Raw genomic sequence first — 23,617 nt, 5'->3', positions numbered from 1 at the left:
TAATATGCTTCCTGAAGTGGTCCAGAAAATGTTTCAGATGTGAACCAGTACATATGTATACCATATAAAGGTGCTAATCTATGGGATCATTAACAATTAGAAATAAAAATATGTAATACTTCAATATTTTAAACACCTATAGAAAACACTATTATGAATAAGTCTAAAATCGTATTATGAATATATATACACATAACATGTTTATTGTATGTAAAATATGCATATAATAGTATATAATATTATATATATATATATAATAATATAATACATGTATATAATATATATATATATATATATATATATATATATATATATATATATATATATATATATATATATATATATATATATGTACATATATATATATACACACTACCGTTCAAAAGTTTGGGGTCACCCAAACAATTTTGTGGAATAGCCTTCATTTCTAAGAACAAGAATAGACCGTTGAGTTTCAGATGAAAGTTCTCTTTTTCTGGCCATTTTGAGCGTTAAATTGACCCCACAAATGTGATGCTCCAGAAACTCAATCTGCTCAAAGGAAGGTCAGTTGTGTAGCTTCTGTAACGAGCTAAAGTGTTTTCAGATGTGTGAACGTGATTGCACAAGGGTTTTCTAATCATCAATTAGCCTTCTGAGCCAATGAGCAAACACATTGTACCATTAGAACACTGGAGTGATAGTTTCTGGAAATGGGCCTCTATACACCTATGTAGATATTGCACCAAAAAGCAGACATTTGCAGCTAGAATAGTCATTTACCACATTAGCAATGTATAGAGTGTATTTCTTTAAAGTTAAGACTAGTTTAAAGTTATCTTCATTGAAAAGTACAGTGCTTTTCCTTCAAAAATAAGGACATTTTAATGTGACCCCAAACTTTTGAACGGTAGTATATATATAAATATATAATAGGCAGCACGGTGGTAGAGGGGTTAGTGCATCTGCCTCACAATACAAAGGTCCTGAGTAGTCCTGAGTACAATCACGGGCTCGGGATCTTTCTGTGTGGAGTTAGCATGTTCTCCCCGTGACTGCGTGGGTTCCCTCCGGGTACTCCGGCTTCCTCCCACCTCCAAACACATGCACCTTTCTTGACAGTTTATTTCAAATCCTGCAGTTTCATTTGCTGCTGCTGTTCTCACCAGCACACTTGTGTTTCTTACACTGGTACTTAGAAGAGAATCTTTCACCACACACACTGCAACTCAACACTTTCTCTCCAGTGTGTGTTCTCATGTGTGCTACAAGGTTTGATCGTTGACAAAAGCTTCTGTTGCAGATTGAACAGGAATGTGATTTTTCACCAGTGTGTGTTTTCTTGTGTCTTAAGCAAACACTGATTTTTTTGTAAAACCTTTACCACAGATTCAACAGGAAAACATTTTTTCAACAATGTGCGTTCTCATGTGCACTTTCAAATGTTCCTTCCTTGTAAAAGATAAGCCACATATTGAACAAGTAAAAGGTTTTTCACCAGTGTGTGTTCTCATGTGTCTTTTCAAATTCTGACTTTTTGTAAAACCTTTACCACAGATTGAACAGATACAAGGTTTTTCACCAGTGTGTGTGCTCATGTGTACTTTCAAATTGTGACTTTCTACAAAACCTTCACTACAGATTGAACAGGAAAAAAATTTTTTACCAGTGTGTGTTGTCATGTGTACTTTCAAATGTTTCATCCTTGTAAAAGATAAGCCACAGATTGAACAAGAACAAGGTTTTTCACCAGTGTGTGTTCTCATGTGTGTTTTCAAATGGTTACTTTGTACAAAACCTTTACCACAGATTGAACAGACAAAAGGCTTTTCACCCGTGTGTGTTCTCATGTGTCTTTTCAGATGGTTACTTTGTACAAAACCTTTACCACAGATTGAACAGACAAAAGGCTTTTCACCAGTGTGTGTTCTCATGTGTAACTTCAAATTGCGACTTTCTACAAAACCTTTACTACAGATTGAACAGGAAAAAGGTTGTTCACCAGTGTGTGTTCCCATGTGCACTTTCAAATGTTCCTTCCTCGTAAAAGATAAACCACAGATTGAACAAGTAAAAGGTTTTTCACCAGTGTGTGTTCTCATGTGTACTTTCAAATTGCGACTTTCTACAAAACTTTTACTACAGATTGAACAGATAAAAGGTTTTTCTCCAGTGTGTGTTCTCATGTGTCTTTTTAGATGCCAATGGTTCTTAAAGGTTTTGTCACAGTGAGAACATTTGAAGTGAGTGTTGTCAGTGTGACATGTCTTATCATCTTTAGAGTCTTCATCATCAGTGTCAGGAGAGTGTGACGTTGTGTCCTCACTATCTGATAGTGGAGCTAAGAGCTTGTCTGCTTGTGATCCTCCACAGTGGTCTCCATCAGCTTCTGTTGTCATGTGTTGTGTTGAGCTGCTGCTTGGAGGCTCCGCCTCTCTCTTCTCTTCACTTTCACCTTTGACCTCATCATCTTCACTCTTCACAGGGACACCAGTCACTGGGAACTCCACCAGTCCTTCAATATGATCTCCCTCCTGACTGATGTCGTGTTCCTTCTCTTCCTCTTTAATGTGGGGCGTCAGTGAGTCTTCCTCTTCCTTTTTACAGGGAAGGGTCTGTGTCAAAGAGGAAAAGGAGACGCCAGAGGGTCCGTGGCGCCTGGTCTTCCTCTTTAATGGATCCTCCTTCATCATCCTGAAGCTACACTCCTGTTTTTCAGGCAGAAGTTGTTCTTCACAGACATCTGCAGGACACAAAATGACAAACATGCTTGAGAAATGTCCCGATTTGCTCAGACACATTAAAGTAAAGTTAAAGTACCAATGATTGTCACAGACACATGAGGTGTGGCAATATTATTCTCTGCATTTGACCCATCACCCTTGATTACCCCCTGTGAGGTGAGGGGAGCAGTGGGCAGCAGATTCCCATTCCCGGGAATCATTTTTGGTGATTTAACCCCCAATTCTAACCCTTGATGCTGAGTGTCAAGCAGGGAGGTAATGGGTCCCCTTTTTTATAGTCTTCATTTCATTTTTTCATTTATTTATTTATTTCAGGCAATGACAAAGACGTACAAGTTGACAAAACATAATAATATAAATTAATATAGTGCATTATTGTCCAGTTTTGCCTGAAAGCGAGTGGGAAGAAGATAACTTATTTAATCCCACCCCCAGTTCTCCATTCAGTGATTATTCACATGAGTTTCACTCTTACTTTGTTCAAGGATTATAATACAGATGTTGTATCATAGTGGCATTACCACAGGTAACAATAATTATTACACTGTAACAATCATTTGTATCAACAATGTAGGAATAATGAATATACCAACAATGGTAATAGACATCATAGCAATAATGGTAATAGACAACATAGCAATAATGGTAAAGAAACATTGAGCACATGTTACACTTTGAGACAGAGTACAGCAGCAGGTCAAATTAAAGACCCTCATCTCTATATTTGAACCAGACCCCATGTTTGTATAATAGTTTAAATCGATTAATAGTTTGGCATTGCTTGTGTTGTAAGTCCAGTTTGTTCCATAGTTTTACTCCGCATACAGACACACAAAAACGTTTACGAGTGGTTTGAGCTCTCGGCAATAAGAAATATCCTAAGCCTCTCAAGTTATGAGCTTGCACTCGTCTTATAAAAAAACGTTGTAGATTAGGTGGCAATAATTTGTTAAAAGCTTTATATAAGATTATTAATGTATTATATTTAACAAGGTCATCAAATTTGAGCAACTTTGATTGCATAAACAGATTATGAGTATGTTCTAAATAACCAACGTTGTGAATGATCCGCACTGCTCTTTTCTGTAATATGATCAGAGGATGAATTGTGTTGTGGTAAGTATTCCCCCATACTTCAACACAGTATGTAAGGTATGGCAGTACAAAGGTGCAGTATAGAGTACGGAGTGCATTTTCATTGAGGTATAGTTTTGCTTTGTTTATAATTGAGAGGCTTTTGGAGATTTTTGTTTTAATGTGTCTGACATGAGGTTTCCATGATAGTTTACTATCAATTATTACTCCCAAAAATGTATTCTCATTTACGATTTCAATTTGGGTACCATCAATACTTATTTTCTGTTCAGACGTTATGTTGCGATTTCCAAACATTACTGTCTTAGTTTTATTTATATTCAAAGATAATTTATTTGTGTCCATCCATTTTTTTTTACTATGTTTAGTTCTGTGTTTACTGTATTTATGAGCTCATTATAGTCATCACTACTGTAGAATAAATTTGTGTCGTCTGCAAAAAGTATAAATTTCAATATTTTGGATGTATTAAACATATCATTAATATATACATTAAACAGTTTTGGCCCCAACACGGACCCTTGGGGGACACCACAAGCAATGCCAAGAGTATCAGATAAAAAATTGACCCATTTTAACAAACTGTACCCTCCCTGTTAAATAACTTTTTAACCAGTCACCAGCCAGCCCCCTAATTCCATATCTTCCCATTTTATCTAGTAGAATTGAATGATTAATGGTATCAAAGGCTTTCTTTAGGTCAATAAAAATACCAACTGCATATCTTGTATGCTCCAGTGCATTAGTAATTTCCTCAATAGCTTCAGTTATTGCCATTGAAGTTGTTCTTTTGGACCTAAAGCCATACTGACCGTCATTGATTATATGATGCTTCTCAAGAAAAGATTCAAGTCGAGAGTTAAATAGTTTCTCTAAGATTTTTGAGAACTGAGGCAAAAGTGAGGCAAAAGAGAGATTGGTCTGTAATTGGTGAAAGCGTGTTTGCTGTCACTTTTGAAGAGCGGAGTTACTTTAGCGATTTTCATTTGACTTGGAAAGCAGCCAGTCTGGAATGATAAATTACATATGTAAGTTAATGGTTTTACAATATTCAGGATAACCTTTTGAACCAATATCATGTTGATATCATGGCAGTCAGTGGAGCACTTACTTTTACACTTCCGCACAATGTTTGTCACTTCCTGCTCATTTGTAGCTGAGAGGAAGAATGACGAAGAATTCTGTTCAATAGTTGATTTTGTAACTCCATTGTCTGGGATATCAACAGCCAATTTAGGACCAACATTTACAAAAAAACTATTGAACTTGTTTACTACATTACTCATATTATAATCTTCACCGTTTTCATCAATAAAGTAATCAGGATATGTCAACTTGGAATATCCTTGTTTTATTAGACTATTCAAAACATCACAAGTTCCTTTTATATTATTTTTGTTTTCATATAGTTTTTTTTGATAATATAACCGTTTGCTTGTTCTTATAATATCAGTTAATTTATTTTTATACTTCTTGTATCGTTGTTCGACTTTTGTTTTTATTTTGATGAAAAGTTTGTAGAGATTGTTTTTCTTTTTACAGGCATTAATTATCCCTTTTGTGATCCAAGGGCTATTTTTATTTTTTCCTTTTATAAAATATTCTTTTACGGGGCAATGTTTATTATGCAGGGAAGTAAAGATGTCTAAAAAATTACAATAAGCACTGTCCACATTAGGTTCTCTGTATACTGAAGTCCAATCCTGAACTGCCAAACAATTGTTTAGGGCACATATTGTTTCCTCAGTTGTTATTCGTTTAGAGATTTTTGCCATAGTGTCTTTGGTTTTCTTGAGATGACAGTCATATAAAGTAAAAACAGGTAAATGGTCAGTGATGTCACATATAAATAGGCCACTGGTGACTTGATTTCCCATAATGTTTGTAAAAATGTTGTCAATGATTGTGGCACTATGTGTTGTTATTCTGCTTGGTTTGGTTATGGTTGGATATAGAGACAGGCTGTACATTGTGTCAATGAAGTCATCAACATGGTTATGGTTGGATATAGAGACAGGCTGTACATTGTGTCAACGAAGTCATCAACATTGTTATGGTTGGATATAGAGACAAGCTGTACATTGTGTCAATGAAGTCATCAACATGGTTATGGTTGGATATAGAGACAGGCTGTACATTGTGTCAATGAAGTCATCAACATGGTTATGGTTGGATATAGAGACAGGCTGTACATTGTATCAATGAAGTCATCAACATGGTTATGGTTGGATATAGAGACAGGCTGTACATTGTGTCAATGAAGTCATCAACATGTTTTTGCTTGGTTGAGTTTAACAAATCAATGTTAAAATCACCACAGATAAACATGGTTTTTTGGTTCACAGAGGAAAATAGTTTACCCATCCACTCATTGAAAGTTTCTATGCTTGAACCAGGTGCCCGGTATACACAGCTCATGAAGATATTTGTCTTTTTGTCATTTAGGATTTCCACTGTTAAACATTCAAATAATCCATAGACTGCTATGGTCATGTTTGTTAAAACTTTAAATGTAACAGATTTATGAATGTACAATGCGACCCCTCCTCCTATTTTATTTATTCTGTTTATGTATGTTAATTCATAGTCATTCAGACTAAAATCAATACCTTTATCACTGTAGAACCAGGTTTCAGTGATTGCAACAGTGGTAAATGGATGACTAAATTCTTTCAAGTAATCCTTGATAGCCTCAAAGTTAGTGTACATGCTTCGACTATTGAAATGTATTATAGATAGACTATCTTCTGATTTTACACTGTTTTCATATTGTTCGCGGGTAAAATAATTACAGTTTTTAACAATCGCAGAGAAAAAATTATTATCAGGGTCTATGTCCATATCAGTCTCTGTTGTGGTGTGCTCTTGGTACTCACACATGTCCAGTTCTTTTTGTTGATGTTGGAGGATCTTCTGTAACATGTCCATATTAATACTTGGTGTGGTCTGTGTTCTTGGTGTGGGTAGCATTGAGATGATGTAAAAGTCACAAGCTACATTGATACCAAGTACGGCATCAATGCCAATACTTATCAAGATCTTCTATTTTCCTTATCACCAAGATTGTTGCTTCCTCCGGCGTCCCATTTTAGTTTGATGAAGATCTTACAGTTCGTTACCCAAGTTTGTTGAATCTTGCTTTGCCTTTTAAGTTGTCGTGCGACCCTTGCGATGTCAGCATTTTTCTTGGTCAAGTGTTCATTGATGAAAACATCTGTTCCTTTGAGTTTGCGTCCTTGCCTTAATAGTGCGATCTTCTTCTTTCTGCTTGCGAATCTCATGATGACAGCGGGTGGTCCCTGGTTCCTCATGGGCAGTGGGTGACAAGCCTCGATGTGCTCCAGGTCCATCTCTATCCCCTGCTTTGGAGATAGGAGGCCACCTGCTGCTCCACTGACTGTGCCTCCTGCACGCTGGGCTCCCCGTTGTCCGCGGCCACCGCACGCGCGTAGTTGCGTGGCTTGATCCTGATCCCGGTGATGACCACATCATTCATGCGGGAGTATTGCTCCAGCTCGTCCACTCGCTGCTCCAGGTCTACAATGCGCCGGTCTTTTTCCACGTTCTGGAGGCGTAGTTGTTTCACCTCCTCCAGCAGGCCCAAAAGCTGCTCCTGGTGCTCCCTCACCGCAGTCACATCACCGCACAGGGAAAGGAGTGTGAGCCTCATCTCCTCGAACTCCTCCGATGTGGGGCTTTTCCTCGGTGCAGGCATCACGGTCTATCTGCCGACGCATCCAGCAACAGAAGGAAAAATCCACCTCCGTATCTCAGGCCGGTAATGCTAGCCGGCTCCGGTGTGCTAGCTCGCAGCACCGATCGACACAAGCTACAAAGTGTCACGGCACAGTGACACAGCGAAGCCAAAAAAGCACAAAAAGTACAAAAACTTCTACTAGCTTTGCACAAGGCAATTGCCAAACTCGACAGCCCCACTTCGAAAACAGCCAGACGCGCGCAAACTCCAAACCAGAGTCTTTGGTATAACTCCGGCGGGGTTTGAACTCACAACCTCCCGAACTCAGGGCGGACACTCTAACCACTAAGCCACTGAGTAGGTAACATGAGGCATTCAGTAAGTTTACATGTACTTAAAATAACAAGTTATTATATGAATTGGCCTGAAAACAAACACACTGCTCTTTACAACATTATTCACAGGAAAGAGAAGACCACTTTTTATGAGGGATGGGCAATATGGCCTAAAATCTATATTGCCATAAATTCCCTTCCACCTGAGTGCAGCTGGGATAGGCTCCAGCGCCCCCTGCGAATTTAATGTCAGTTACTGATGGTCACAACTTACAAGGCCTTCACAAACAAATTGAAAATGTGGCTTATCAACGCCTACAGCTGTCAGCACTAAAAAATTAGCCTGTTTTGATGATAAATGTTATGTTGTGACGTTGTATTTTATTTTCTATTATATTGTATATGTATTGTGTGCTTTTTTAAATCTTTTCCTTTTCTTTGAAATTGTAATGTGACTGCCTTTTTTACATCATGGCCAGGGGACTACAGATGAAAACAAGCCTTCTGGTTAATTCTGGCTTTTTTAACCATGTGTAGTTATGTGTTTTATGAAATCGTATCGTCCCCTTTGAAATAAACTCATCTTAATCTTAATAAACTTGGACAAAATATGAGGTTGTTTACAGTCTAAATCTGTATTCCGTATTGTTGTCTCTGCTATGATGCCATCTGGTGGTCGAGTTTGCTCACTGCGAGTGCTGTGGGTTGAAAGTGTATTTCCTTTTGCTTCGTGCCTTCAACTCGAGTATGGTTTCTTTGTTTATCTCGCCAAGCAACGTTTGTAAGTGTAACTTGAGATTTCCACTGGATGTGGAACGGCGGCGCCACGGCGACAGACTCGTTCCGTTTTTTGTGTCAGTTTCCACTGCTTTGCTTCTATATTTAGTGGTCGACACAACAAGGCGGTTCAATTGAGCTAAAATCTGCTCGTGTGGGACAGGAAGTCATGCATAAACACAAAATAAATGATCCAGTTTACTTTCAAAGTGGAATATTCTGTTTAAGGCGGATGGTATTCTACACTTTGAAAAGTCCTAATGGACATGAAGTAAACTTGTCAAAAGGTTTTCAGACCTAATTTCACCTCCTTGACACAAATGGACGAAGAGATGCTGATTCTAAAAGGCCCAAAATTAAAGAATCATATAACAGGCATATCCCCCGGCCGCTATAATGGGGCCTGTATCAATTACCAGCTGAAACGAGGACTTGAATAAAAACTATTCTCCTACAATTTTGAAGCAATGTGTACATAAAAAGTGAGCGAAGGGAATAAGCGGTAGAAAATGGATGAATGGATAGATCCTAAAAGGCCCAAAATTAAAGAATCATATAACAGTCATATCCCGGGCAGCTATATGGGGGCCTGTACTTCAGCGTTGTATTAAAATGACTAGTTCCATCCCCAACATGAAAGCAAGTGTCGCCAACACTACTGCACACAGGAAAACGTGTGGAGGAGAATTGCAAGTGGCCGAAACAAAGATTGTGAATGACTGACAAGAGGCTCACTTTGTTCATGTACTGTATTTTTCAGATTATAAAGGTGCATTAAAATCCTTTCATTTTCTCAAAAATCGACAGTGCGCCTTATAACCAGAGGAATCGTTTCAGCTCTATATAATATAATTATAAGGTCAATACAATGGTTTGATCGATATTTTGTATTATATATATTTTGTTGATTTTTTTATCATTTACAAACACAGGAAATAAGGAAGACTTTAAGGGCATAAACCAAATTATTTCATTCAGAACCATATTTAAATATTCAATTGATATTCTAACACCACCATCCTGTGTTTTTGTCTGATTAAGATTGCGAACAAAAATTGAATGATCTTGAAAAATGTAAATATCAGTATCCACATTGATATGACCGATACTGCCCCTCTAACTACTTGGTACTGGATCGATATCTACATTTGTAGTTTCACTCAAAACTAAAGTATCAAACAACAAAACAAGTGCTTATTACATTTGAACAAAACAGAAGAATAAGTGATTATTACATTTGAACAGAAGTGTAGATAGAAACACGTTACATTAGAAAGTTCCCAAATAAAAATATTGTTAATGGAATTATTGAGACATTTCTAGGATGTTTTTACGATTTTTACGAGATTTTGATAGAATTTAATACATTCTAAGGCAATTCGACAGTTCCAGGTTTGATCCTAGTCACTTCCGTTGTGTCCTTGGGCAAGGTACTTTACCCACCTGCTCCCAGTGCCACCCACACTGGTTTAAATGTAACTTAGATAATGGGTTTCACTATGTAAAGCGCTCTGAGTCACTAGAGAAAAATGCTAAATAAATATACTTCACTTCACTTAAAAGGGAACCAAACTTTTATTCATTTTGCCTATCAAGAACGCAGATTTTTTTGTTCTTTATGCATTCTAAATAGTAAATAAATGTGATCAAAGACTGCTTACAATAGAGCAGACCTGGGCATTGTACGGCCCGCGGGCCGCATCCGGCCCTTTGCGCATCCCTGTCCGGCCCGCGTGAGGCCAATCATAAATTACAAAATCAATTTAAAAAAGTATCTATGTCGAGTGTGCAATACAACGGTGCTGCTTTTGTTTTGAAAAGCGTTATTTGTATTACTTCCGTGTGGACGTATGCGCGTGTGCGATTGTGAGTGAATTGAACGGCGCAATTACAAATGACAAAATAAAGTTTAAAAAACATCTATGTCGTGCGCGCAATACAACTGTGCTGCTTTTATTTTGAAATGTGTTATTTATGCCGTATGTCCGGGGGGAACCTGTGAGTGAAGGTGCATAGAGACAAGTGATGAGACGCTAAAAAAAGAAAAGTTGATGAGGATTGGCGTGTTTCCAACAAGAGATGGACTGCCAAGTATTTCTTTACATAAATTAATGATAAAGCCGTGTGCTTAATGTGTGGTACACAGGTTGCTGTGTTTAAATATCATTTTAATCGCCACTACACGAAGAAACACGAGGGAAAATACCGGAATGTGTCTGATGAAGCGCGCGCAAGGGAGGCTGATGCGTTGATGGTAAAACTGCAAACCCAACAAGGACTTTGTGCCATATTTCACACCCCCAGAGATGCAGCCGTCAGGACAAGTTTCGTCATTTCTCACAAAAGCGCCAGAAAAAGTAAGGCGTTTTCTGACGGAGAGTTTATTAAGGAGTGCTTATTGGACTTTGTTGCGCTGATAATGCCCGGAGACATGGATTGTTTTTCGCTAACTTTGGATGAGAGCTCTGATGCCGTCAATTAAAGAGACAACCACAGGTAATGACTTGTTCACAGAGGTAAATGGGTGTTGGGACAAGCTGGCAGGTGTGACAATCCAATCCACTTTATTTATATAGCACATTTAAACAACAAAATGTTTCCAAAGTGCTGCACAATAATATTACAAGCAATATTCAAATATTATCCTTAGCTCCACCAATGACTGAATAAAAAGAAAAAACAATTACATATAAAACCAATATAAAAAACAATATCAAATAAATATGATTAAAAACTATTTTTAACAACAGATGGTTGTCCAAATCTGATGGGGAAAAATGTTGGATAATGCAGGATAAAGTGACCATCAAAAGCAATCTGCTTTTGTATAAAGTTAAGTTAGGTTAAATTAAATTATTATTATTATTATTAATTATTATTATTATTATCATCATTATTATTTATCTTACGGTATATCAAAAATAATATTGAGCAAAATTTAATTGAAATATTGTCGTGTGGCCCTCCAGCAGTGCTCGGGTTGCTTATGCGGCCCCCGGTGAAAATTAATTGCCCACCCCTGCAATAGAGGCTATTAGAGTCGCACTATTCTGCCTACAAATAACTTAAAAAGCATCCAAACACCTCAATTAGGTTTTATGTACATGCAGTAGGTATATATGTCATTTAGTAACAGGTACATTTTTAAAAATATGTAATATTTACATATTTTTTGCTCATAAGCGCATTAATTTTAAAAACGCATCACAACGTTCGCTTTTTTTTTTAACATCACTGAATATTACACACTGCAGACTTCATGAGAGCCAACAAACATAATAAAACATCACTTACTGTACAAGGTCTGCTGTCACTATGACGCAGACTGATAGAATCTTGTTATATTTCCGTTTAGATGAAGAATGATTCATAATTGTCGCACGGAATAAGGGGGGTGAAGCCAAGCGTCTTTTCGTGTCGTTCGCCATTGCCGGGTCTAAATTGGCTGTCAAAGGGTGCCAACTTGTCAGAGTACGTCCTCATCCTTCTACTATCCAGGTGAGAGGCACGATTCGTGATCTGGAGTAATCTTTCACCAGCACCCAGGCGAGGAAGGAGCTCACCAGCCGGTGATGTCAACATAGGCACACAAGCTATAAATAGTTTGTCTGTGTTAGCACTTATAAATAAATGATAAATGGGTTATACTTGTATAGCGCTTTTCTACCTTCGAGGTACTCAAAGCGCTTTGACAGTATTTCCACATTTACCCATTCACTCACAGATTCACACACTGATGGAGGGAGCTGCCATGCAAGGCGCTAACCAGCAGCCATCAGGAGCAAGGGTGAAGTGTCTTGCCCAAGGACACAACGGATGTGACTAGGATGGTAGAAGGTGGGGATTGAACCCCAGTAACCAGCAACCCTCCGATTGCTGGCACGGCCACTCTAACAACTTCGTAATAACAATATCACTAATACTTGGTTGCTATTCAAGCCACAAAATGCAAATGGAGTATTGTTGGTGCTTTTTGGATGGTTATAGAGGACCTCCCATTGGCTCCATTGCAAGTGGACTTATATTTACATTAATGAGTTAGACTGTGATTAAACATATATATTCATTGTCATGTCTTTTATAATGATTGTGAACGATAGAAAAAATTCCCCCAAAAAGTGCAGTTCCCCTCTGAATTCCAGAGATTAGATTTAAGACTTGAAGTCTATGAGCATGAAGTGATGAAGCCTACTTGGATGAGAGGACAAACGTCTTCTAAGACAAAGTGAACAGTCCAGTTGTGATGGATTGAATGCCCTGAGAATAAAATGATATGTGGATGTTGTGCTTACTTGGACTGTGATGAAGCTGTGAGGACTCAGGTGGTTTGTCTTCATGCTCTTCAGTCTTCACAGAGACAACAGTCAGTGGAAACTTGGTGACATCATCCTCCTCCTGCCCTAGAAGACACTCTCCCTCCTGACTGATCCACACTTCCTCCTCTTCCTCTTTCATGTAGGGCGGCTGTGGATCCTCCTCTTCCTCTTTAATGTGAGGGGGCTGCTAGACGTCTGTTGGGTAAATAAGTAAATAAAATTAAGAGAGAATAGAAATAGTTTTGGACTGACACTGTTAACACAATGACATTATTTGTGTTCTTTGTGTGTTGTGTTAAAAGTATGTAGCAAAACAACCAATAAAAAAGCGGGAAATACCTCCTTTTGTCCCAGTCACTACAATTAACTCAAAAGTGAGTACAAATATAGACTCGGAAATTTGATGGGGGGCAATTTGTAAAGTGTTTTTATAAGTACAAGTCAGCATCGATTGAGGCATTCTTAACTTTACACTCACTGATGTAAAGTGTGTAAATATTTTATTGTGTATACGATCTATGACACCTAAACATTATCTCTAAATTTAACCACAATCTTGTAATGACTTAGTCATTACCATAACTTCAATATCGTGGAAATAAAAAATCTAATTCCAAAATCAGTTAAATAGTATGTTTTTGTCATCATGCAAAATACTGTTTTGTGGTCATTTTGTTGGCTGGGCCAAAAGGAACTTTTACCAAAAACATGTTTTACTAGGTGGTGTTTTATGGAGTATCTCCATCAACAATTCCTGTTTAGGAATTGTAGACCATCTACGACACTCTGAAGGAAAGTCTGTCACCTTTATGTTCTTTTAATAAATCAAGTGTTAACTACTTTGGTTATTGAAAATAAATGTTTACGTTTACTTATTGATGCATGTAGGTCAGAATCAGGAAGTGACATTTATAGATTTGATTAGAGTATAAAATGTATTTAGTGACTGTGTGAGTTTTGTATACACATATTGATACAGGTTTACATCTTCTTGGGGACTGGAACACAGATATGTCCTGAAAGGATGCACCCATTTTTAAAACCTTCACTAAGCTGTGCCACCAACATTGCCTCACTTAGCTCATTAAGCAAACTACCAGGGTGAGTGAGTCCTTTTAAACCATCTTAGACCTCGTTGTTACTTCTGACCAGTCTAAGATCACCACAAGTGGAACTACTGTATGCGGCTTAAGTGATCATTCCATGATTTTCTGTACCCGTAAAGAACATAGAACTGAGGCTGACGGCCACAAAACAAGCAAAGCTACAATCCTCAAGACCTAGACTAGCAAGACATTCAATGAAAAATTGGCACATTAAGACTCACCTGGTACTTGCAAGTACACAGGTCTTTGGGTCAATTCCTAACCTCAGAAAAGTAGATAACTTCACAGTCAAAGTGGGTGACAATATTATAACAAACAAAAATAAGATTACCTATCTTGGCTGCATCGTAGAGACTAATCTCTCCAGTGAAAAATACTAAGGTAGGGCTGGGCGATATATCGATATACTCGATATATCGCAGGTTTGTCTCTGTGCGATATAGAAAATGACTGTATCGTGATATTCGAGTATATGTTCTCACGCAGTTGCTTTTAGCTGCGGGGCATTAAACTGCATGCGTTTCTCACTCTTTCTTGTCTCTCCTTCTCACAGAGACATAAAACAAGAACACCTTCTTACATACGTCACATACTGTCACATGTGCAACGTCATACGCTCCCGCGGAGCAGACAGGTAGCGACATGGGTAACGTTAGCTGTGATGCGAGTGGTAATACGAGAGAAAGAAGGTGCGAATCTGGTAACAAATGGAGGAATAATTAATTCCCATCGTCTGGCGGTGGTTTGGCTTCAAGCGGGAATATGTCTTTACATGTCAACATCTCCGTTCGGTGCCACACCAACTAAATGCAGAAGCAACCATTTCCACATCAACACCGTAGGACATATACTATTTGATATGCAGCTCATTTTTATGTGACACTTATTGAAATATCTTGTGTGTCATCATGCACTTTATTTGTTTTAAACTATTGTAGTGGCGTTCTGTACAAAAAGTGCACTTTAATTTAGTGTTGTTTTGATGTCATCTTAGTGACATCATGCACAAAAGTGCACTAATAGCTTGTTTTAAAATGTCTGACAATCTTGCACTTTCTGTTTTGAAATGACATGAATGTTTGTGCCACTGCTTAATAACTGTTTAATAAATACACTTTTGCTAAATTGACTTAGTTGTGATTTCCCTCTCTGCATGAAAGTTTAAAAGTAGCATATATTAATGCAGTATGAAGAAGAATGTTTTAATGTAGACACATAGAATCATCGTACTGCTGTGATTATATGCATCAAGTGTTCATTCAAGGCTAAGGCAAAATATCCACATATATATTGTGTATCGTGATATGGCCTAAAAATATCAAAATATTAAAAAAAGGCCATATTGCTCAACCCTATACTAAGGTATTTAAAGAATCAACCAACAAATTCTGTTCTTACTAGTATTGTCCCGATACCAATATTATGGTACCAAGACCTGTACCAAAATGTATTTCGATACTTTTCTAAATAAAAGGGACCACAAAAAAGTGCATTACTGGTTTTATTTTAACAAAACATCTTAGGATACATAAAAAATATGTTTATTATTGCAAGTTTGTCCTTAAATAAAATAGTGAACATACTAGACAACTTGTCTTTTAGTAGTAAGTAAACAAACAAAGGCTCCTAATTTAGTCTGCTGACATATGCAGTAACATATTGTGTCATTTATATTCTATTATTTTGTCAAAATTATTAAGGACAAGTGGTAGAAAATGGATTATTAATCTACTTGTTCATTTAATGTTAATATCTGCTGCGAGTCGGCCAGCTGCTGGGGTAGTGACCTTGTGTGTCAGCATGTCCGTGATCTTCTTTTAATTCGTTTTTATTTTTTTAAATATATATAATAATGATAATTATTATTATTTATTTAATTATGTATTTTTTAAATACATTTTATTAATATTATTTTTTATTTTTCCCCTCCCTCAGGGGGGGAACTCGACAGGGCGGTTGCTGGTTGTTCCATCTCCATCGTTGGGGTCCCTTTCGGGTGGGGTGGGTGGTTCCCGTGGCCCCGTGCTGTTTGTGGGTTGGGCTCTCGGGGAGGCTGGGGCCGTACTCTGGCTCCCACACACACTGGGAGTCAAATGTATTCTACATACAAATTCACACATACATGCATACATACATAGGTACCTACGCTCTCACATACATACACAAATACAGTACATATCTACATACTCAAAGTTTGTACATCCACACGTAATTTCATTGTACAAACGTACACATACACATACTGTACATATACAGTACATTCACTGTACAAACATACATATACACATACTGTACATATACACTCACTGTACAAGATACACCACACCATTAAAATACCCATGTATCTGTCTCGATACTGCACAATATATTGACCATTATAACACCAGAGGTAGTTGTACACATCACATTCAACCCAGATTTCACTCCAAAAAAGGTTCTAATTTGCTTGCCTGCTATACCACCAACATGTGGAACTCCGTATCGAAAAGAAAAGGCATTACAGGCTGCGGCTACTCGTAACTGGGAATATACAAAGCCTTTTACCTATTTTAAAATATATGTTATTTTATTTACTTGCAGTATATTTGTATTTTAAATGCTACTTTCTACATAGTACTGTGTGAGTTAAAATATATATTTCAACTGAAACCATGTCAGGCTTTCTTGTAGCAGTGAATGTGTACCGTGATGAAACTGTACCCTTTCCTATGCAAACTTCTCATAACAATCAATCACACATTGTTACAAACTGAGAGGAAAATCAACCTCAAACTGTCTCGTTTTCATGAAGAATCTAAATCAAAGCATTGCATCATCCCCACAAGACAAAGCATCTTCCTATTGAAGAAAAGTGTTACTAATGAAATATAAAGTTAGTAAAGATGTGAGAGTAAGAAGTAAACAAACCTGTTCTGTGTAACACAACTTGAGCGTCCATAAGTTGATGTTGTCGCTCCTTCTCCTCTTTTGTTGGACAAAGTTCCTCCTCATACTTTGCTATCGTTCTTTCGCACATTTTCACACAATCACAACACTTTACACTCACATTTGATCTCTACTTAGCGATGTGTTGATAACGTCCGCGTCTTTTTGTTAGCAGCTAACAAGCTAAGCTAACTAGCAAGCTAAGCTAGCACATAAAGTGCGCTCAGACTAATGTATCCGGATACAAACAATGACTAACAATGTTTCATCTACTACACGACATATATGCGTACATGTATGCACTAAATACAAATAGAGAAACAATAATGGCCAGTGGCCACGTTTAGGCCTTCTCTGTCAAACGCCATTTTGCTTTTTACTCCTTCGTCTTCTTTGGATTTCCAGCAGACTAGTAGAGCATCTTAGGCCTCCACAGCTTCTTAACGGGACTTCTCCGTCCTGTCCTATGGTCCATACTACATTCTACAGTACAGGAGGTCGCGCTAGCAACCTTTCAATGGACCACTTCCAAGTTGGCTTCTGCGCATGTCCAATTTGTGGAGGTCAAAGTTCGTAAGGGATAAACAAAGCCAAGCGACTCCATACTTTTTTAGTAAACTTCGTCAGTTGGAGGTTTGTGTTTACTCTTTAGCGTGAATAGTAGTAGATATATTTCTGAATTATTGTTTATTCCACGTCGTGTATATTTTTCAATATGTTGAAGACAATTTGTGCAGTTGTGGGATGTTCTAATAGTACATCATCATCATCATCATCATCATCATTTCTTTGTATTCCTTTCATGAACATGCATATATACAAGCCACGTACACGTCACACTTTCAACTCCAACATACTTTTTCATTTTCCTTGAAGCATTTTCACAATGACACGTCCAATCAAAATCAAAAATCAGTTTGATACAATGCCAGTTGTCTCTTTTTCTAACTCTTTTTAAATTCAAAAATATTCTTGCAACTTTTTAAGTCTTTCTTTAGAGACTTCCATGCTTTCACAGCAGCAACAGGCAAGCACATTTCTTTCAAATGTGTTGGCGCTCTTGGATGTTTAAAGTCATACATGTGATTCTCATCTTCAGACGTGAACACCAATAACTTTTGTAAGTCCTTCGGAAGAACTCTATTTCGAGCTTTGAACATCACTAATAGAGTATGCAATTCTACAATGTCTTTTAGTTTGAATAATCCTGACCTAATGAAGAGTGCATTTGTGTGGTCTCTATATCCTACTTTAAAAATGATACCAATTGCTCTTTTCTGTAAAAGAAATAAAGGCATTATGTTGCTGTGCCAAATTTCTGCACAATAATTGAAAGAAGGTAGAATAATTGAGCAATATAGCATTCTCATTGTATTATACGGGACACTGTATTTAACCTTGTTCAAAATAAATCAGCCTTTAGATAGCTTATTTTTCACATGCAATATATGAGCTTTCCATGTCAACTTTTCATCTAGGATGACCCCAAGAAATCTGATTTCAGACACCTTCTGAATGTTCACATTGTTTATGGATAAATTAACTTCTACCTTTCTTGTATTACTGAATACCATCAATTTAGTATTTTCCAAATTTAAAGATAATCTATTTACATCAAACCACAATTTTAGTTTAACCATTTCCTCTTCAATATTATCAGCTAAGATTTTCAAGTCATCTGCTGAACAGTATAAATTTGTATCATCTGCGAATAATACGTACTGTAAAATTTTCAAATCCTCACAAATATAATTTATATATAACATAAAAAGTTTAGGTCCTCACAAGATGGAAACAAACTATGTGTGACATTCATGAGTGTTATTTTGACTCAGGAAGATGTGATCCACCATTCAAACAGTACCAGTTTCCAAAAGATCCAGACATGAAAATAAGATGGAATAATTAATTCGTTAATAGGAAATGTAAGAACACTAATAACAAGTGGGTGGACTGGAAGCCTACAAAAGACTCACAGATCTGCAGTAAACATTTCTTGCATGGTAAACCAATGGATGAGCACCCTTTGCCGTTGTTTGAAATGGGCTACACATCAACAGTTAGCGTGAAAAGAAGAAGAAGACTAGTGCGGCATGGACCTACAGATCTTTAAACCACACATTTGGGTATCAATCTGATACCAAGTAGTTACAGGATCATACATTGGTTATATTCAAAGTCCTTATGTGTCCATGGACATATTTCCTGAGTTTATAAACATCCATCCATCCATCCATCTTCTTCCGCTTATCCGAGGTCGGGTCGCGGGGGAAGCAGCCTAAGCAGGAAAGCCCAGACTTCCCTCTCCCCACATCGTCCAGCTCTTCCCGAGGGATCCCCAGTAGGACAAATTTATAAACATAGTATAATTTTTTTTTAAACGAAAGAAGATGTGATGCCAAAAAATATTGATGTAATCATAGAAGTAGCACTTTTTAGAGGCGGTATAGTACCGAATATGATTCACTACAATCGTGGTACTATACTAATACCGGTATACCGTACAACCCTAGTTTTTACATAGTAGGATCACCCCGCTGGTGGGTAGAAATACACTTAAGACTAATTTAACCCCACTTTGACTACGGAATGCATGTTTAGTACCGTGACGCTTTAAAAGCCCTGAAAAACAAACTCCAGACAGACCAAAATAAAATAATCGGGCTTCTACTCAACTTTCCATCTCGGGTTCACATTTCCGCCAACCATTTCCTTAATGTGGGGAGGCTCTTGGTAGCCGACAGAGTACATCTTCTTGCAGTTGGTCTGGTGTACAAGATACACCGTTCTACTAAAATACTCATGTACCTGTCTAGATACTTCAAAATATATTCACCATCAGGGTTTCCCGCAGCGTTTTGTTGTTAAGGCGACCGCCTTGTGTTGTTATCAAAATCATTGGTAACAATATGATCAATAAACGTGGCACAGTGTCCTGTGATTCTGCTTGGCTTTGTGATTTTAGGATATAAACAGATGCTGTACATTGTATCAATGAAGTCATCAATGGACTTTTGCTTGTTTAGGTTCAATAAGTCAATATTAAAGTCGCCACATAAGAACTTTATTTTTTGACCATTGTCCATGTAAGTTGCCTTGATCCAATCTTCAAATGTTTCTATACTTGACTAAGGTGATCTATATAAACAACTGATGAATATGTGTTTGCTTTTTTCCTGACATATTTCAATGGTTATACATTCTAAGATATTATCTATAGCAAATGACATGTTTTGTACCACGTTGTAAATCAGGTTCTTCATCACGTACACAGCTACTCCTCCTCCATTTTTGTTGCTTCTGTTGATGTAGTTTAGTTCATATCCTTCCAGATCAAAATCTATTCATTTTTTATCATCAATCCATGTTTCTGTGACAGCGATCACTTTGAAGTGAAAAAGTGAATCATTGTTGTAATTTGCGTAGAGGCTTCTGCTATTAAAATGAATAATTGACCATTTGTTATCACACTTAATGTTGCTATTATATTGTTTGTCTGTATAATAAAAACTTTTATTACTGATGTGGGAGAAAACATTTGTATCTGGATCTATATCATTTTCCAATTCTTTGTTTTTGTGATGTTTTTTGTTTTATTTTTCAGTTCTAAATTTTTTTGTTCAACAATCTTTAGTTATTCTCCGGTGTGGACGACTCAAATGTGGCATTTTTCCTCAAATCCTCAGTGCTTTGTTTTTATTTTGAAATTGTCTGTGTGTGTGTGTGTGTGTGTGTGTGTTTCCTTCTATTCTTATTTTGGGGGGCAAAACTAAAGAGAAATTTTCCGGACCATAGGGTGCTCCGGATTATAAGGCGCACTGCTGATGAGCGGGTCTGGTCGGGGTTATTTTCATACAAATGGCGCATTAAAGGGGTCTTTTTATTTTTTGTAAATCGCTACAGGGTGCGCCGTTTTGTGGGCGGTCTTATTTACGTGGCTCACCTTCGACAGCGTCTTCTCCCCGCCATCTTTGTTGTAGCGGTGTAGCGTGCAAGGACGGGAGTGGAAGAAGTTTCAAAAGATGGCGCTAACTGTTTTAATGACATTCACACTTTAATTAATTCAATTGCAATCGTGTGCACAATATATATTGTTGGTTAATTATTTTTTGTTTTTTTTGTTGATTTACTTTTGTAGCTGTATGTAGAAACGGCACTGCTGGAGTGGCAGCTGGTTGCTCTTTTAATGTCTTTAATGTCCTTTGTGTTCTTTGATGTTTCCCTCTTACACACATGTTTATGTGTGCTATGGCAATAAGGTTTTTTTTTTCTTCCCTTGGCCTCAGTCTGGACCCCTCTCCAGGGGCCCAGGCTTAGACGGAATATTTTATTTTTTTACTTAGTTTCTCGTAAGTAAAACATGTGTGCTTGTCTTACATGGAGATAGTAAATGATTTCAACACTTTAAAAAGTGCAGTTCCCCTTAACATTAGAACATAGAACAAACATATATAATGTAACAAGAACATGAATGTGATGTGATTAAATCATCTTAATACTGCCCTGACGCCATGATTATGTTCAGGATTTCCCTTTTAAAGGGCAAAGTCCTCCCAGGTTATTTTGTCCTATTAACTATCTGTATAAAGCAGTGGTTCTTAACCTGGGTTCGGTCGAACCCTAGGGGTTCGGCGGAGCCTCTGCCACGGAGGTAAAGACACATCCAACTTATCGTGTAAATAAAAACTTCTCCCTATCGGCGTATTATGGATACCCCCAAACAATGTTCCCTCTAATTTTCCATCTGATTTGCAGGTTTTTTGATTGAAATTTTTACTAGCAGTTTGCAAAGGAAGATAATAAATTATATGAAACAGTACAGTTTACACAGTACAGTACATATTCCGTACAATTGACCACGAAATGGTAACACCCCAATAAGTTTTTCAACTTGTTTAAGTCGGGGTCCACGTTAATCCATTCATGTGAGTGTGTGTAAGGTGTATAATTTGTTGTGAGTTCATGCACTGTGTTGGTTTTGTTCTTTGAACAAGGTGATGTTCATGCACGGTTCATTTTGTGCCCCAGTAAAAAAACATATAATTTATTCTTGAATTTGAAAAAAACCCAACATTTTATATTTCACTAAAGAAGGGTTCGGTGAATACGCATATGAAACTGATGGGGTTCGGTACCTCCAACAAAATTAAAAACCACTGGTATAATGTGATGAGACTAGAATTGAAGTTTAAGAATTTATTGTACAAATGGACTGGGATATGCAACTCATCTTTACGGGTTGTTAAATTCGACATAACACGACAACCACGTGGTTGCAAGACCACGTTGCAACTCATTTGTATACTCTAGCCTTTAAATAGACCCCCTTTTTAGACCAGTTGATCTGCCGTTTCTTTTCTTTTCTCCTCTGCTCCCCTCTCCCTTGTGGAGGGGGAGTTGCACAGGTCCGGTGGCCACGGATGAAGTGCTGGTTGTCCAGAGTCGGGACCCGGGGTGGACCGCTAGCCTGTGCATCGGTTGGGGACATCTCTGCGCTGCTGACCCGTCTCCGCTCGGGATGGTTTCCTGCTGGCCCCACTATGGACTGGACTTTCGCTGATATGGTGGATCCACTGTGTACTGGACTTTCACAATATTATGTCAGACCCACTCGACATCCATTGCTTTCGGTCTCCCCTAGAGGGGGGGGGGGGGGGGGGGGGAGGAGGAGGGGGGTTACCCACATATGCGGTCCTCTCCAAGGTTTCTCATAGTCATTCACATCGACGTCCCACTGGGTTGAGTTTTTCCTTGCCCGTATGTGGGCTCTGTACCGAGGATGTCGTTGTGGCTTGTGCAGCCCTTTGAGACACTTGTGATTTAGGGCTATATAAATAAACATTGATTGATTGATTGCAAGTACGATGGAATGCATCATCCTCACAAGACAACCCAAGTTCTTATACACAATATATTGAAGAAAAGTGTAATAATGAAATATAAAGTTAGTAAAGATGTGAGAGTAAGAAGTAAACAAACCTGTTCTGTGTAACACAACTTGATGTTTCTTGAAAACAGCGTCCAGTAGTTGATGTTGTCGCTCCTTCTCCTCTTTTGTTGGACAAAGTTCCTCCTCATACTTTGCTATCGTTCTTTCGCACATTTTCACACAATCACAACACTTTACACTCACATTAGTTCCCTACTTAGCGATGTAAAGGTAACCTGCGCGTCTCTTTGTTAGCAGCTAACTAGCAAGCTAAGCTAGCTGCAAGTAGTGATGGGACCAAATGTGTGGAGTCATGGAGGGGGCGTTTCTTCTTTCATTTAGGGGAGGAGCCGGAAATGATGACGTAAGAAGCTATTTCTCTGGAACATAAAAAAATACTCATAACTTGAAAGCTTCCATTCTTCCAAAGACAAAGGAGTTAATTTTTTAAGAAAGAAAAGAAACAGAATTGACCACTTCAAATACATTTTAGGATGTTTTGCAAGTGAAGACAACACTTGTTCGTTCTGTGATAGCGAAACAAAATAAACAGTTTATTTTATGTATGCAAAGTACGACTTGTCCAGGGTGTACCGCGCCTTCCGCCCGATTGTAGCTGAGATAGGCTCCAGCACCCCCCGCGACCTCAAAGGGAATAAGCGGTAGAAAATGGATGGATGGATGGTATGCAAAGTAAATCTCTATGGGATGATG

At 37.9% G+C, this 23,617-nt stretch overlaps 2 protein-coding genes across 6 annotated transcripts in view; one reads left to right on the top strand and one right to left on the bottom strand.

The window, feature by feature from the left end:
* The window catches only part of LOC133664736 (zinc finger protein OZF-like), a 519,603-nt gene that overhangs the window by 465,600 nt on the left and 30,386 nt on the right, over positions 1-23,617 (top strand). The window lies entirely within an intron of this gene.
* LOC133664743 (gastrula zinc finger protein XlCGF28.1-like) lies at positions 381-23,096 on the bottom strand. Of its 2 annotated transcripts, none has more exons than XM_062069635.1 (3): positions 22,954-23,096; positions 12,920-13,138; positions 381-2,722 (listed from the first exon to the last, which is right to left on the bottom strand). In XM_062069635.1, the coding sequence occupies exons 2-3, from the start codon at positions 13,080-13,082 to the stop codon at positions 1,371-1,373; spliced, it is 1,515 nt and encodes a 504-aa protein (XP_061925619.1). In that variant the 5' UTR covers positions 13,083-13,138; positions 22,954-23,096; the 3' UTR covers positions 381-1,370. The 2 variants fall into 2 exon arrangements, with proteins under 2 accessions (XP_061925619.1, XP_061925618.1); XM_062069634.1 differs by lacking the exon at positions 22,954-23,096 and adding an exon at positions 16,957-17,476.

This window comes from Entelurus aequoreus, linkage group LG14, assembly GCF_033978785.1.
Source record: "Entelurus aequoreus isolate RoL-2023_Sb linkage group LG14, RoL_Eaeq_v1.1, whole genome shotgun sequence".
Lineage (NCBI taxonomy): Eukaryota > Metazoa > Chordata > Actinopteri > Syngnathiformes > Syngnathidae > Entelurus > Entelurus aequoreus.
Note: the sequence above shows the minus strand (reverse complement) of the source record. Positions and strands in the feature narration are given on the sequence as shown.